The sequence below is a fragment of the Ambystoma mexicanum genome, chromosome 3q (assembly GCF_040938575.1).
Source record: "Ambystoma mexicanum isolate Mex_15411 chromosome 3q, UKY_AmexF1_1, whole genome shotgun sequence".
NCBI classification, from domain to species: Eukaryota; Metazoa; Chordata; class Amphibia; order Caudata; family Ambystomatidae; genus Ambystoma; species Ambystoma mexicanum.
This window is the reverse complement of record NC_090926.1, coordinates 1,243,275,041-1,243,291,701: the sequence shown is the minus strand read 5'-3', so window position 1 is coordinate 1,243,291,701 and position 16,661 is coordinate 1,243,275,041. Positions and strand designations below refer to the sequence as shown.

The 16,661-nt window shown below is 49.4% G+C and overlaps 1 protein-coding gene across 13 annotated transcripts in view; it reads right to left on the bottom strand.

The window, feature by feature from the left end:
* The window catches only part of NFIX (nuclear factor I X), a 2,606,865-nt gene that overhangs the window by 621,733 nt on the left and 1,968,471 nt on the right, over window positions 1-16,661 (bottom strand). For all 13 annotated transcript variants that reach the window (XM_069604191.1, XM_069604190.1, XM_069604198.1 and 10 more), the window contains one exon: window positions 15,700-15,820. In XM_069604191.1, coding sequence (XP_069460292.1) covers window positions 15,700-15,820 — 121 coding nt within the window. The remainder of the gene's footprint in view (window positions 1-15,699; window positions 15,821-16,661) is intronic.

The following is a 16,661-nucleotide window of genomic DNA, read 5'->3' as shown; positions in this document are numbered from 1 at the left end:
CAAAGAGGTCCACTTCTGGAGTGCCCCAACAGCGAAAAATGTCCGCAAGGATTTCTGTGTTCAGTTCCCACTCGTAGCTGACAATCACTCGTCGGCTGAGGGCATCCGCAGTGACATTCAGCTGGCCCGGGATGTGAACTGCTACCAGTCAGATACCATGCTGAATGGCCCATTCCCAAATCTGAATGGCAAGACCCACAAGAGGAGGAGACCTGGTAGCCCCTTGCTTGTTGATATAGAACATGGACACGGCATTGTCCGTGCGGACACGGATCACCTTGTTGACAATGCCTGCTTTGAATGCTTTCAGTGCCAGGAATATCGCCAGAAGCTCCAGATAATTTATATTAAGCTGTCTGTCCTGTGGCGACCAAAGATCTGAAACTTGAAGATGATCCAGCGTCGCACCCCAACCCAGAAGGGAGGAGTCTGTCGTGACAGTCAATAGCGGGCAAGGGTCCTGGAAGGGAGCGCCCACCGACAGATTGCTGAGAGACGACCACCACAAGAGGTCCGTTCTCATGAAAGATGGAACCAGTATCATTTTGGAATCTGGATCCACTACTTGAAGCCATGAGCTCCAAAGAGCCATCTGCGTCCGCCTCATCTTGAGACGAGCAAGAGGAAGAGCCAGCACGCACGAAGCCATGAGGCCCAGAAGCCTCTCGAACCATCATGCTTACATTTTCTCTGACTGTATAAATACCTGACACATGGCGAACAGATCCGCCATTCTGTCCCCAGTCAGGTACACCTTGCAATCAATCGTGTTCCAACGTAAACCCGGGCAAATCAAGTCCTGAGAGACCGTTATGGAGGATTTCCACCAGTTCACCGACAGCCCAAGGTGAAACAGGAGCTGGAGGAGAGACTGAAGGTTGCTCGGGGCTTTCTTTGGACAGGTACTGCAGAGCAACCAATCGTCCAAATACGGATACACATGGATACCATGTAGCCGAAGATAAGCTGCGATGACCGACATCATCTTCGTAAAGACACGCAGTACCGAGCTGAGACCAAACGGGAGCACACAAAGAGGAAAATGCTTCTCCCCCACGGAAAACCGATGCGGGCTCCAAATGAGGATATGCATATAAGCATCCTGAAGGTCCACCACGCTGAGCCAGTCACCCTTATGTAGAGAGGACTTTATCTGACCGGGAGTGATCATCTTGAATTTCTCTTGGGGGAGAGAAAGGTTGAACTTGGAAAGGTCTAGGATGGTGCACAGGCCAGCCTGGTTGGGTTTGGGCACCGTGAACAGAGGGGAGTAGAAGCCCTCCCCCCCTCCCCTAGGGGAACACGTTCCACTGCCTTGAGATCCAGAAGCTTCTGGACTTCGGCTCTGAGAGAGGGCGTCCCAGACTGTAGGAAAGTGAAGATTGATGTGTAGGGTATGGGGAAGGGGCAAGCGAAAGCACGCCCGAGCGACGGACAAGACCCACCAGTCCTCGGTGATGGTCCGCCACGCCTCCTAGTGAGACACAATGCGCCTTCCCACCGGGATCTTGTGCGAGCGCCAAAAAGCCTCATTTAGTGGGCTTCTCAGAGGCGGGACCCCCAGATCCTGAGGACGAGGCCGAGGACCGAGAGAAAAACCAGCCTCGCTGCTGATGCCGGTGGGAGTTTCCAGCTGGAGGATCAACTCTCCGTGTTTTTTGATCTAGAAACCCCCAAAAACCAGAGGAAGACCGAGGCTGCAAAGGCGTTCTCGAAGCCCTGAAAGGTGGTTTTACCAGAACGGACAAAGGCTTGGCTGTCTGAGTGCTGTCCTTAGCTTTAGTCAGCCCTACGTCAGTTGACGATTGGAACAGTTCTTTGCCGTCAAAAGGCAGGTCCAGAACTTTATCCTGAACCTCCTCAGAAAACTTTGTGGCGTGAAGCCACTCCCGACGACACGTGTCCACACCAAGCATGAGGCCCCGAGCCGAGGTCTCGACATGATGTGCCGCGGCTTCAAGCATATCCTGAGCCAGGACTCTGGCATCTGACAAGCCAGCCTTAAAATTGTCCAGCTTGTCCGCAGGAATGAACGCCTCAAATTCTGATAGACCTTTCCACATTTTCATATTTGCCCCCACTAAAATGAGCTCTGCATTCGCCTGGCGCAACTGCAGAGCTGAATTAGCAAAGATCTTCCTCCCCAAAGAGTCCAGCAACTTGTCGTCTTTGGCCAGAACCTGAGCCGCCGCTGTAGTTGACGCTGAAGCTGCTCTGGATTGAAGTGTAGCGGCCGCCACCACTGTGGAGGAAGGAAGCGGGAAAGACGCTAAGGCTACCTCCTCCGAGGCATGAAGCCTATAACGAGCGTCAATCTTTTTGTTAACATGCAGTCCAGAGTGTGGCTTATCCCAGACTTTGCAGACCTCGGCCAAAACGCCCTTCTGAAAGAACAAGCCGGTGCGCTCCTGAGGAGACAAGGTGAACGCCCCCGAGAGCACCCCTTCTTGCGGAGGAACTGGAACATCCAGAAGAGTCATCATGTCCAGTACCCGGTCATGGAACGCCCTAACAGAGCGGGACTGGTCATCGCTATCCTGATCCCCTTGCACGTCAACAAACGCATCCGGATCGACCTGCGTCACATCTGGCTCCGCCGAAGACTTGTCTATTGGAGACAAGGGCGGCGGAGGCAGAAGGGCTGGAGGTGGGGGAACTGGTAGAGGTAGGACAGCTGCTAGAACAACCGGTGGTGTGATGGGAACTGTCGGAACGGAACCTGGCCCTGGAGGGCAGATTTCCTTACAAAGACCTCTGAAATATTCCTTCATGGGGTCGGAGTGCATTAGCGTCGGATAATTTGCGAAGACGGCATCCTCCGACAAAGGCTTAGACACTGTGGCACGCGGGGTCCTCTCATGAGAGGAATAGCTCCAGGCCTGCAAAGGAGAGGGTTGTCAAGAGGGGCCTTCACCAGCTAGGTTGACGTAGATCAATGGCGCTGACGCTGCCGGGAGCGAGACCGAGTGCTGCAATGGCATCCGAGCGTTCCAGTCATTAACTGGACGAAATGGTGCACAAGGAAAACACTGTTCACCGAAAAAATGCACCCAATGCCGATGGCGTAGGTGTAAGGGAAGAATCTGCAATGCCCTTAGCAGATTGCGCGGGAACGGGCGCAAATTTTGTCAACGCCTGAGGAGAACTGCGTCACATGTGTGAGTGAGGCAGGGGTCTCCACAGACAGGTCAGGGGTCTTGACTTTAGCTCTGACACAAAGAACCTCGGCAGATCCGGTGCTGTGTGTTCAAGGATGTTTCTGAGACATACTAATAGCCAAATTAGCCTCTGAAAGAGGAACTTCGGCAACGCCGGTAACAGAGGAGTTACGGTCAGAGACCTCACTCTGTGACCCCTCAACAGAACCGATATCCCCACTAAAGCGGGACCGATGAGGAATCCACCTCACCGACAAGACCTTAACAGGCCTCTCAGTTCTGTCGGTCACCTTAGCCTCCGATAGAGGAACCTCAGACCTGAGTCCGGTAACAGCTCCCTCACGAGGCCTCGGGTACGCCCCAGTGTCTGTATGGGAAGCTCCAGACAAGGAGACCTCGAGGCAAGCTCCGGTACCCACTGCCTCAGTAGAACTGGGCTGTTGAATAGCCCCCACAGGAGGGGCCTCGGATTGCAATCCGGTGTGATCAGGCCCCTTATGGAGGCCCTCTGAGAAAACTGTGGTACTTTTCTTAGGCCTAGAAGGCACCTCAGGGGAAACCCCAGTGTCAGAGCTTTTAAAGCCCCTCCCGTACCGGGAAGACCCGGTATAAGTTATACCTATATCGGCAATGTGTTCATCCGCCATGGATATGCAGTCCTACAGGGTGAACGAAAATATCACTAGAGAATAAGTGGCATTAGCTGATTTTAACCTTATACTTCCGGCAAAATTATATTTTTTTGACATTGCGTCGAAATGCTAAACGTTCCTATCTGGTGGTATGGTTGTATATGTAGCTTGCTTTGATGTTGATGCAACTGCCTGAACTAATAGGCTCTCTGGTGTCGAGTTTTAGACAAATAGTCTGGATCACTACTTGAGGGCCTGAACTTTTTGGTGAGGTTTTTATTGATGGCCGGACTTGTTTCTGGTGCCTTCCTATTTGCCTTAACCCTTTACCGTAGGGCAATACAAAAAAAGGTAGCACCGGGTCCTACTGAGGTCCCTTACCAAATATATCAGTAAGGTCATCCTGTTCAAATGGAGGAGCAGGCCTGCCCCATCCCAAAAAGTCTATCACCCTAGACCTAAATTGTCTGTATGAAGCATTAATAAAGTTACTGACCGTAGTGACTACCTTACTCCTAGTCCACAGTCCCCTTTCCTCCATACTTATGGGACATTCCTCTGTCCTGTGGGACGTGACCACACCACTTTGTAAAAAGCATCACATTTTTCAAAAATGTGTCCTTCCTCTCTTTTTATGCGGGGCCACACGCGCCCTTAACTCCGCCCTCCTTAGCTCTGCCCAGTGCATCGCCCATCAGTCCTTTTCTATCGCCAGGTCTGAGACCTTTAAGCAATAACAGGGGAACCTTATTAGAGGGGACAGCAGGTGGGCGTATGGAGGAAAGGGGACTATGAACTAGGAGTAAGGTAGTCACTACGGTGAGTAACTTTGATATACTCCTACGTCCCGTCCCCTTTCCTCCATACTTATGGGAGATTCCCAAGCACTCTTCACAGGAATTACGGGTGAATGGAAACTCCTTACTGAAACAGGTTCTTAAGCACAGCTTAACCGAACTGAGCATCAGCCCTGGAGCTCAGGTCCAGATAGTAATGCTTACAAAAAGCCAATGGGGAGGCCCACGTAGCCGCTTTTGCAATGGTCTCCCAGGGAACATATTGTTTGAAGGGAACGGCAGCCGCCTTGCTCCGTACAAGATGAGCATGAATTTCCTTTGGGGCCCGAAGATCCTGAATGGTATACGCCTCCGAAATACAGGCCGCGATCCCCCGAGAGATGGTCGCTTTCGAGGCCGGCTTTCCTTGCAGATTTCCAAAGGTCACAAAAAGCTGCGAAGAGTTCCTAAGCTCAGATGTTCTGTCCAGATAGAACTTAAGGGCTCTTCTAACGTCCAGGCAGTCCAGAAACCTTTCGGCCTCTGAGTATGGGAAGAATAAACAATGAAATCGATTGATTCAGATGAAAATCAGAAACCACCTTAGGAAGGAAGGCGTGATTCGTTCGCAGGACAACCTTATCTTTATAAAAAGTAAGGAATGGATGCTCAACCGACAAAGCCTGAAGCTCACTTACACTCCTTGCCGAAGTCACAGCAAACAAAAAGGACACTTTCCATGAAAGGTACTTAAAATCGACAGTAGCCATGGGCTCAAAAGGATTATGACACAAGGCCGTAAGGACCACATTCAAATTCCACCTTGGATGCAGATTGCGAACAGGAGGATAAAGATGCATCAAGCCCGCAAAGTGTCTTTTAATGACTGGATTAGACAGCGAAAAAGAGCACTGGTCAGTGGACAAATAAGCGGCAACAGCCGATAAATAAGTCCTGCAGGACAAGACATGGATGCCAGACTCTGCTATATGTGAGACAAAAGACAGGACCATGTCCATAGTAGCCTCCCTGGGGTCCAGCTGCCTAGCCAAACACCAGTGGCAGAAACAAAGCCATTTACTTCTATACTGAGATCTTGCAGAGGGCTTCCTGGCCACCTGAATTATGTGCATGTTATCTGCTGACAAATTGAAGCGCTCTAAAGATCTGAACTCAGGCACCAGGCCGCCAAGCTGAACGATTGTGGTGAGGGGTGCCACAGCTGTTGATCGCTCTGGTGAAGCAGGTCAGGAACCAGTGGAAGTTTGAGAGGCGGGCACACTGATAGATGCTGAAGCTCCGAAAATCAAAACCTGGCTGGCCACCAAGGGGCTATGAACAGCAGGTAGCAATTCACTGTGTTCCTCCGCTTGCAAAGTGCCCGATGGATCAGAGGAAGAAGTGGAAAAGCATAAGCCTTCATTTTGTGCCATGGAATCTCGAGAGATTCCCCGAGTGACGAGGCTCAGAGCCCATTCCTGGAGGCATACAGGGGAAGCTTCATGTTTGTAGATGTCACAAAGTGGTCCACTTCTGGAGTGCCCCATCAGCGAAAAATATCCGAGAGGATTTCTGTGTTCAGTTCCCACTCGTAGCTGACAATCACTCGTCGGCTGAGGGCATCCGCAGTGACATTCAGCTGGCACGGGATGTGAACTGCTACCAGCCAGATACCATGCTGAATGGCCCATTCCCAAATCAGAATGGCAAGATCCACAAGAGGAGGAAACCTGGTAGCCCCTTGCTTGTTGATATAGAACATGGACACCGCATTTTCTGTGTGGACACGGATCACCTTGTTGCCTGGTTTGAATGCTTTCAGTGCCAGGAATATTGCCAGAAGCTCCAGATAATTTATACAAAGCTGTCTGTCCTGTGGCGACCAAAGATCTGAAACTTGAAGATGATCCAGCGTCGCACCCCAACCCAGAAGGGAGGAGTCTGTTGTGACAGTCAATAGCGGGCAAGGGTCCTGGAAGGGAGCGCCCACCGACAGACTGCTGAGAGACGACCACCACAAGAGGTCCGTTCTCATGAAAGATGGAACCAGTATCATTTTGGAATCTCGATCCACTGCTTGAAGCCATGAGCTCCGAAGAGCCAACTGCATCCGCCTCATCTTGATACGAGCAAGAGGAAGAGCCCGCACGCACAAAGCCATGAGGCCCAGAAGCCTCTGGAACCACCATGCCGACATGATCTCTGACTGCATAAACACCTGACATGTGGCGAATAGATCCGCCATTCTGTCCCCAGTCAGGTACACCTTGCAATCGATCGTGTTCGAACGAAAACCCAGGAAAATCAAGTCCTGAGAGACAGTTATGGAGGATTTTCACCAGTTCACTGACAGCCCAAGGGGAAACAGGAGCTGGAGGAGAGACTGAAGGTTGCTCGAGGCTTTCAGTGGACAGGTACTGCGCAGCAGACAATCATCCAAATATATAATATGGATAATCTGTAGCGGAAGATAAGCTGCGATGACCGACATCATCTTCGTAAAGACACGCAGTACCAAGCTGAGACCAAACGGGTGCACACAAAACTGGAAATGCTTCTCCCCCATGGAAAACCGATGCAGGCTCCAAATGAGGATATGCATATAAGCATCCTGAAGGTCCACCACGCTGAGCCAGTCACCCTTCTGTAGAGATGACTTTATCTGACCGGGAGTGATAGCTTGAATTTCTCTTGGGGGAGAGAAAGGATGAACTGGGAAAGGTCTAGGATGGTGCGCAGGCCAGCTGTCACGATTCGCTCCCGTTCCCGCCACTTGGGGGCAAGTTTTGGGGTTTATTCCCTACTGGACATTTCCTCCGAACCTAATGCTACAGTGCTGTGATGAATTGGGAGCGCTAAAACCTCATTTTTCAAGTTACTTACGTTCCGGATCCATTCCAGGTTTTTGGCAGCCAGCATGCTACTTTGATCAAATGACTATGCTTCCCAGAATGCCTGGCTCACTGCTTCACCTTCTCACTTGCAGGACACGGTTGGGTGGAGGATAGGCAACACCTGTGGCTGCAGGTGCAGCAGGCGGCACACCTGAGGGGTGTGCTCGTTAAGCAGCTTTAAAAGCCTCAGTTTACTTCAGTCCAGCGCTGGTCATCGTTGCAGTGTTTCCTGTTGTGACTAGTCCCTTGTTCCTTGTTCTTAGCTTATGTACCTAGTTCCTAGTTCCTGTTTTCTTGTTCCTCCGCCCTGGATTTCGGATTCATGCGCTAAATTGATTTCTGCTCCCTTGATTCCCTTTTTGTCTTCCTCTGTTTGCAGGAAGCATTTCTCAGTGCTTTCCCCTTTTAGATGCAGCCCAGTTTGTCTGTGTTCTATATTTCTTTGACTTTGTCCTTTGCTGCTGTAAACCCGTATGCCTTAGCCTTCCTCTTAGATTAGCTTCCTGTCTTTTCCTTGGAGGGGTAGGGGGAAGTTTGCCTTGGTTATTTCGTTTTTCCCTGCTCCTGATCCTTACTTTCTATTGGGATCCATTCCATGTTTTCCATTGCACTTCTGCATTTATTTCCCATTTGATTATTAGGTGTGGTGTGCTGTTGTAGCTGGCTCCTGTGTGAATGCTTATGTTTTCCTCACTAATTTGTAATCACTATTCCAACTTAGGTATTTAGTTTTCCTCCCATTGCTGTTATAGCCTTTCTGGGTCCCAGTTTCATCAACAGGGTTCGTGGGCTTGCTGACATTCAAGAGGTTTATCTCGTCCTCGTGAGTACTGTTATTTAGTTCCCTTATTTAATACCATCAAGAGTGTTAGTTCACAGATCCTGTCATTGCTTGCCCTCCACGTGGGTTTAGCGCTGTCAGTACCTGTAACAGCAATTGGGGGTAAGGCGCTTGCCGACTTTCCTCGCGGTCAGGTGCTTACCCCACATCCCTTTTCATATATTGGTTTTGTTGTCACACTCTATTTGCACTCCTGGGTTGTAGCATACATGAGTCGTTGTTCCTGTGTGCACGTAGTTTAATTCGAAGCTATTCACTGTGTGATTTAGTGCACATTTCCCTTGCCATATTCGCTGCCTTTGTACTCGCCTGACTAATCCTGACACCAGCCTTCTTGGGTTTGGGCACCGTGAACAGAGGGGAGTAGAAGCCCTCCTCTCCCTTCCCTAGGGGAACAGGTGCCACTGGCTTGAGATCCAGAAGCTTCTGGACTTCGGCTCTGAGGGAGGGCGTCCCCGACTGCAGGAAATGGAAGATTGGTGTGCGGGTTATGGGGAAGGGGCAAGCGGAAGCCCGCCCGAACAACGGACAAGACCCACCGGTCCTCGGTGATGGTCTGCCACGCCTCCCAGTGAGACGCAATGCGCCCTCCCACCGGGGTCTTGTGCAAGCGCCAAAAAGCCTCATTTAGTGGGCTTCTCAGAGGCGGGACCCCCAGATCCTGAGGAGGAGGCCGAGGACCGAGAGAAAAACCGGCCTCGCTGCTGACGCCGGTGGGAGTTTCCAGCTGGAGGATCAACTCTCCATGTTTTTCGATCTAGAAACCCCAGAAAACCAGAGGAAGACCGAGGCTGTAAGGGCGTTCTCTGAGCCCTAAAAGGTGGTTTTACCAGAACGGACAAAGACTTGGTTGTCTGAGTGCTGTCCTTAGCTTTAGTTTAGATTGGAACAGTTCTTTGCCGTCAAAAGGCAGGTCCAGATCTTTATCCTGCACCTCCTTTGAAAACTTTGTGGCGTGAAGCCAATCCTGACGAGACGTGTCCACACCAAGTATGAGGCCCCCAGCCGAGGTGTCGACATGATTCGCCGCGTCTTCAAGCATATCCTGCGCCAGGACTTTGGCATCTGACAAGCCAGCCTTGAAATTGTCCAGCTTGTCCGCAGGAATGAACTCCTCAAATTCCGACAGACCTTTCCACATTTTCATATTGGCCCCCACTAAAATGAGCTCCGCATTTGCCTGGCGCAACTGCAGAGCTGAATTAGCAAAGAGCTTCCTCCCCAAAGAGTCCAGCAACTTGTCCTCTTTGGCCAGAACCTGAGCCACCACTCTAGATGATGCTGAAGCTGGTCTGGATTGAAGTGTAGCGGCCGCTGCCACTGTGGAGGAAGGAAGCGGGCAACACGCTAAGGCTACCTCCTCCGAGGTATGAAGCCTATAACGAGCGTCAATCTTTTTGTTAACATGCAGTCCAGAGTGTGGCTTATCCCAGACTTTGCGGACCTCGGCCAAAACGCCCTTCTGAAAGAACAAGCCAGTGCGCTCCTGAGGAGACAAGGTGAATGCCCCCGAAAGCACCCCTTCTTGCGAAGGAACTGGAACATCCAGAAGAGTCATCATGTCCAGTACCCGGTCATGGAACGCCCTAACAGAGCGGGGCTGGTCATCGCTATCCTGATCCCGTTGCGCGTCAACCAACACGTTCGGATCGACCTGCGTCACATCTGGTTCCCCCGAAAACTTCTCTATTGCAGACAAGGATGGCGGAGGCGGAAGGGCTGCAGGTGGGGCAACTGGTAGGAATGGGACAGCTGCCGGAACATCCGGTGCAGTGATGGGAACCGTCGGAACGGAACCTGGCCCTGGAGGGCAGATTTCCTTAAAAAGACCTCTGAAATATTCCTTCATGGGGTCGGAGTGCATTAGCGTCTGAAATTTTCCGAAGAAGGCATCCTCCGCCAAAGGCTTAGACCCTATGGCAGGCGGGGTCCTCTCATGAGAGGAATAGCTCCAGGGCCGCAAAGGAGAGGGTTGTCAAGAGGGGCCCTCACCAGCAGGGTTGACGTAGATCAATGGAGCTGACGCTGCCGGGAGCGAGGCTGAGTGCTGCAATGGCATCCGAGCGTTCCAGTCATAAGCTGGACGAAATGGTGCTGTTCACCTGAAAAAATGCACCCAACGCCGATGGCGTAGGTGTAAGGGAAGAATCTGCAATGCCGTAGCAGATTGCGCGAGACTGGGCGCCATTTTGTCAACGCCTGAGGAGAACTGCATCACATGTGTGAGTGAGGCAGGGGTCTCCAGAGACAGGTCAGGGGTCTTGACTTTAGCTCTGACACAAAGAACCTCGGCAGAGCCGGTGCTGTGTGGCCAAGGATGTTTCTGAGACATAGTAATAGCCAAATTAGCCTCTGAAAGAGGAACCTCAGCAACGCCGGTAACAGAGGAGTTACGGTCAGAGACCTCACTTTGTGCCCCCTCAACAGAACCAATATCCCCACTAGAGCAGGACTGATGCGGAATCCACCTCATCGACAAGACCTTAACAGGCCTCTCAGTTCTGTCGGTCACCTTAGCCTCCGATAGAGGAACCTCAGACCCAAGTCCGGTAACAGCTCCCTCACGAGGCCTCGGGGCATGCCCCGGTGTCTGTATGGGAAGCTCCAGACAAGGAGACCTCGAAGCAAGCTCCGGTACCCATTACCTCAGTAGAACTGGGCCTTTGAATAGCCCCCACAGGAGGGGCCTCGGATTGTAATCCGGTGTGATCAGGCCCCTTACGGAGGCCCTCTGAGAAAACTCTGGTACTTTTCTTAGGCCTAGAAGGCACCTCAGGGGAAACCCCGGTGACAGAGCTTTTAAAGCCCCTCCCGGACCGGGAAGACCCCGGGAAGGAGTCCCCTGGTCGGGGTGCCCTGAAAACTAAAGAACTTACCAGGCGCCTCTTCTTCTTGTCGATGAAACTCTGAAAATGCGGAGGAGGAATGCGCTGAAACACCTCCTCCGACCTCTCCAGACGACGTTGAAGTGCTCGGATCGAAAGGGAATCGCAAAAGAAGCGCGAGTCCCACCGGTGGTCCGGACCCAAACACTCTAGACAAAGACGATGGGGATACGCCCTAGCGAAACATTGTTCACAGGAAGAACAATTAGGAAAATCTAACCGAAACTGCATAGACGGACTACTACGCGACTGTTAAACCAGAGCAGGAGAGAAGGACACTGGAAGGAAAAAATCTTCTGAAGATGCAAGTGCGTCCAGTCTGGAAAGTGCAGAGAAAAGGACTGGTGGGCAATGGGCTGGGCGGAGCTAAGGAGGGCGGGGTTACGGCTACGTGCGGTACCCCGTATAATAAGAGAGGAAGGACACATAAAGTGCTCCGGTCCCGTCCCACAGGACGGAGGAATGTCTCATAAGTATGGAGGAAAGGGGACTATGCATTTTTCTCTAAGTTAAAGAATCAGAAGAAGTGGAAGGATACCGATGTGCTTTTTCTTCATCATTCTCAATGAATATGAGGAATAGTGCAGGCTGCTCCTGGAACGGGAGCGTTTTTTGGACCTTTTCCTCCAAGCAGAGTCGCCTCTCGATTTGTCAAACAAGCGGCTTTTTGATGGTGTCATCGAGGGGGATTTTGTAGGGGGCCTACCTGCAACTAACTTCTACTTACGCTCCTTCAATGCCTTATCTGTCATGGCCTGGCAAGACCCACAGTCTGCTGTCCTGTGCTCAACTCCAACGCACCACAGACACACCTGATGGGGATCTTTGATAGACATCTTGGTGCCGCAGTCATGTCACTTTTTAAACACGTTCTTCGGGGTCGATGAAGCCCATGAGGAGACCATCTCTTCGAAATGTTGCAGTTTCAAAGGAAACCGAAGCACCCCGTAATTCTCGACACGTTAGCTATCGCATGTTAGGGAGAATTCTCATTTATGGCTAATTTCCCTCACCTAATGAGTCCCTCAGCAGCTTTGCTGGATTTCAGGGGTTTATTTTTTCCACCTGGTAAGAGTGTGAGCCCTTTTTCCCCACTCTTACATGTGTTTTGCCATGTGTATTTCTACTGTTTGTGTGATCTTGGGCTCTGGCGCTACACCACTCCATCAGCCCCACTTTTGTGTGTGTTACACAGCACCTACCGTGCAGTGACACAGGGTTATCTTTGAGACTTCCCTCTGATTCCCTTTTTCTGGTGCTGACTACTGTCTCCCAGAAACAGGTAAAGTTGCCATTTACTTTATGTAATCATTTAAAACTACAGACCCAGTACACCCCATCTTACATGGAGTATTGGAAAGGGTTAGTTCCTATCCCTTTTTGTCTTTACCTCTCTGAGCTTTATTTTGCTCTCTTAACACTAAGATTTGGCTGGTGGCAGTGGTATCTACCCTAACATTTCTACCGCGATTATACTATATAAAGTGGTACTGTTTTAGGCTATTATAATAGCCTCGAACTTAAACCTGCTTGACCAAATACTTTTTATTTTGGCTCCGGTTGGGTTTTATCGCGATTTCTTTTTGTTGAAGTCCTCCTTGTGTTTTACTTTGCACAGCAAACCAGGTTTGCCTCCTTTGTTCGCCGACCTTTGGCGGGCTTCTATCCAGAAGCCCTCCTTTGGTGTCTGGGTGTCTAGGTGGGTTGAATGTGAGGGAGGGGTGTAGTAACCCCCTGCACAGGGTATCCTTGGAGACCCAAGTTGCACTTTGTCTTGGTTGGCTGAGGTGGTTGTCCAGGCCGGACAACCCCCCTGCTGAGCGATTGACAGGCAGGCTGTGTGAATGGGGGATTTTTGCATAAAAGGCAGGACTCTTGAGCTGGACGTCAGAGTCGCCACTAGAACTGCAAAGAACCAAAGAGAAGCGGAGAAGAAGACGGCTGCTGCAACTCTCGAGTCCCGGTGAAGCCCTGCTGCAGTCCTGAGCTATCTACCCTTCAATGACAAGAGAAGATCCAGTCCGGAGTCTTCTTCCCTTGAGCCTGGTGGGATCAACCAGCTCACCTTCCACAGGCAGAGGATCCTCTTCTTGGTCGAAATCTCTGCACACAGCTGTAGTGGTCCGGATAGCCATCTGAAGAGCCTCTCCTATTTTAAAGGAGCCCACCTTTTATTCACTGTTGCTTTTGCTGCTGCTGGCTTCATCCCTGGGTAGTGCAGATCGCTCCAGACATCCTTCTTCTTGTCCCCACGACTGAAGCTTCAGGAACCGTGAGTCTGCAGGAACTACCAGGAACAACTGCTGTGGCACCAGCTCTTCTTCATACGAATAAGGTACTGTGTTCGACTTTGAGGAACTAGGGTGGACCCTTTTCTCCTCACCAAAGGCTTGTCCTTATCTTCCTTCCCTCTTATAACTTTTGCTTCCCTTTTGACAATATCTAAGTACTCCTGGCAATCTCGAATCGTGAACTGTTCTAATCTTGTAATCCTCGACAACAGGACCCCTGTCCCATTGACATTGGCGCAGGCCTATTGACTTTTATCTACGTTTTAGAAAGTGTCTCTTGATTCTATCTGCCTTGACAAAAGTATTGCCTATGATTTTTTTATCCCCAACTCTCTTGTGTTCATTCATGTGCTAAGTGTGTTTGACTACGGTAACATTTCTGTTCGCGGGTACGCTTCTCTTTCGTAAGACCGAACTGTCATTACTGTCAAAAAGTGATTGCGTGATAGCCCCCGGTAACGTCTTTGTTTCACAACACCGGTCTGTCAAATCCAAAGGTACTTACCTTGAATTGTTCTGCACAAGGGGAATTGGTTGTGTGTAGTGTATTTCAAGTGTGGTTTTAATTTAATAGAAGTGAAGTGCTTTGTGAACAGATGGTCTAAAAATAAATGTACTTTTACTTTTTAACCAGAAACCTTGAGTCAGTGTTTGCTTGAGTCACAGTAATTGTAGTCCTTTGTGTAATCTCTACTACTGCTCATTTGCTCTTGAGATAAATGTGGCTGCTCCGCTACTGCTACCACTATAACTGTGTAGTGTGGGCTTGTACCAAAGGTGAAATTGTACTACCACCTGTAGTCTTAATCTTGTGTAGTGGTCCCTAAGGGCACTGCCCAGGATTCTGCCTAACATTGCAGAAAAACAGAACTGAGGCTAACGGGCGCTGTGAATGCTATATATACCAGTGATGACGTCAACCTCGAGATGGAGGCCATAGAGGGATATCGAGAAGACTGCATTGACGCACAGAGCCCTCTGTCGTTTTTTTTCTTTTTATGAAGCAGCTAAGGCTGGAAGGGAAGATATCTGGTCCAGGATCAAAAAGAATCAAAAGGTTTCAAGATAACGAAAGCTTTGAAGAAATGTGATAAACAATATGGGATCTTTTCATTAGTCCCATTAAGGAAGCCTTGTAAGGCCAAATTCCGGCCAATGCTGCTTTGTGGTCTGGAGTGCCATCATAATTTAGGGAAGGGCTGACTTAACAGAATCAAAAGAAAACTGCTGTGTTGTTGGCTTGCCCTGCCTCTTGGAGCTCCAATCCAAATGGCGAGGACACAACTGAATCTCACATCTCTTGTAACTGAGCTCATGTTTCAAAAGTTAAATCATTACCCTATTTATTTTATTTTATTTCATGACAAAGAAATAAATGTTGATCATGTTGTGTGAATTGTTTTGAAATATACTTAATAAGGGCACAAAGGTCAGAACTAACAGCATTTGTACAGGAAATAGAGATTTTGCTTATTTAAATCGGAATGAAGGTTGAACGGAACTGCACTTCTGGGGTAGTTTTAATTGAATGCAGAAAAAACGCAAGATTGTTTGATAGATAGACTTGGAGCATAGAGTATTTAAAGGTAGTGCCTGCCGACATGAGAATACAGAGGTAGATGTTACGTTTTCTCGATGGATGGCTTAGAAGGGAGTTTATGTTGTTGCGATTTCATCCGTTGCAGAGGGGTCACAGGTGCTTGGAAAGGAGTGCCCAGACACAGTCGGGTGTGCAGACTATGCGGGATCAGGGAACACATCGGACGTTGCAACATACTATGATTTATTGGAAACATCTTGACTCTATCCAAACCCAGGAGATGGCAGGGATTTTATGCGATACAGGTTTCCCAAAAACTATTTTTTTGGGTTGAAGATTCTGAACGGCCATATGTTTACCCTTATCATAGTTGTGCTTAGGTTCTGGTAAATAATTGATATCGCATTGGGCACGGAATGATTTTGTAAGTGGGAATCTGTATATGTATTTATCTGATCGATTAGTAAAATGGCATGGTTTTATAAGTCTAAATGGAATTTAAGAGGGTTTATATTCTAATTTAGGAAATGATTAAATTATTGATGGTTAAACGGTTGATTTTGTTATATTTTGCATTTTTGCACTTTAAAAAAAAAGATTTTACTATGATAGACCTGGCATGGTCCATGCTCCACGAAAATCGTAAATAAATAAACACATGGATAAACATGTTGATAAATACCTGCTGGAAGGTGGTGAGGTGAGGGACCGTCGCCCCAGGGCCACCTGGTTTATATTGTAGTAGCTGGGACTCTCCAGGTCCGCCAGTGAGAAATTAGGGCCCGATGCTGTTGCCACAGGTGCTGGAATAGAAACACATGAAAGAAGTTGGAAGAGTAAAAGGGATTCATGAAACAAGAGGGGAGGGATGGACGGGGTTAAGCAAGGGGAAGAGGCAGTGTAAAAGGTGCAGGAAGGGAAGGAAGTAGATACGCCAGGGTGGAGAGGGGAACAAGTGTCGCTGGGGTAGACGGGGCTAAGCAAGGGATCGGAAGAAGGTGTCATGTTGCAGATAATAGATGGGGAAATACGGAGAAGGACACATGAATGCAAAATAAGGGAAGAGGGGACAAGTGGGAGACGGAAGAAGGAAAGATAGGTTCATAAAAAGAGAAGATTATCGTTGGAGTCAAACATTCTAATCAAGAAGTATAAAATTGAACTTAGGGGTACACAAAAAGCAAAGTTATAGGCACAAAGGCAAACAAGTGCATTGAGAAAGACATTATAAGCTACTCACTGTAGTGACTAAAGTACTCCTAGGCCACAGTCCCCTTTCCTCTATACTGCATGGACATCCCTCGCTAGGGATGGAAACAGAACCCTTTTCACCCCCAAAAAAGTAGTTCCCCTCCAAATGTAGTCCTGCGTGGGGACATTGGCCCGGGAGCATGTGCTCCACTGACTCCGCCGCCACACCTCAGTCCCCTTGGACGGGTTGGCTAGATTAAACTGCCTTGCCTAACAACGCTAATTATTTATGGGGGGGAGGCGTGGAGGAAAGGGGACTTTTGACTAGGAGTACGTTAGTCACTACAGTGAGTAACTTATAATTACTCCTACTTCCCGTCCCCTTTCCTCCATACTACATGGCTGATTACCACTGATTGACACCCCAGGGAGGTGAGACGTTGAAGACCTTAA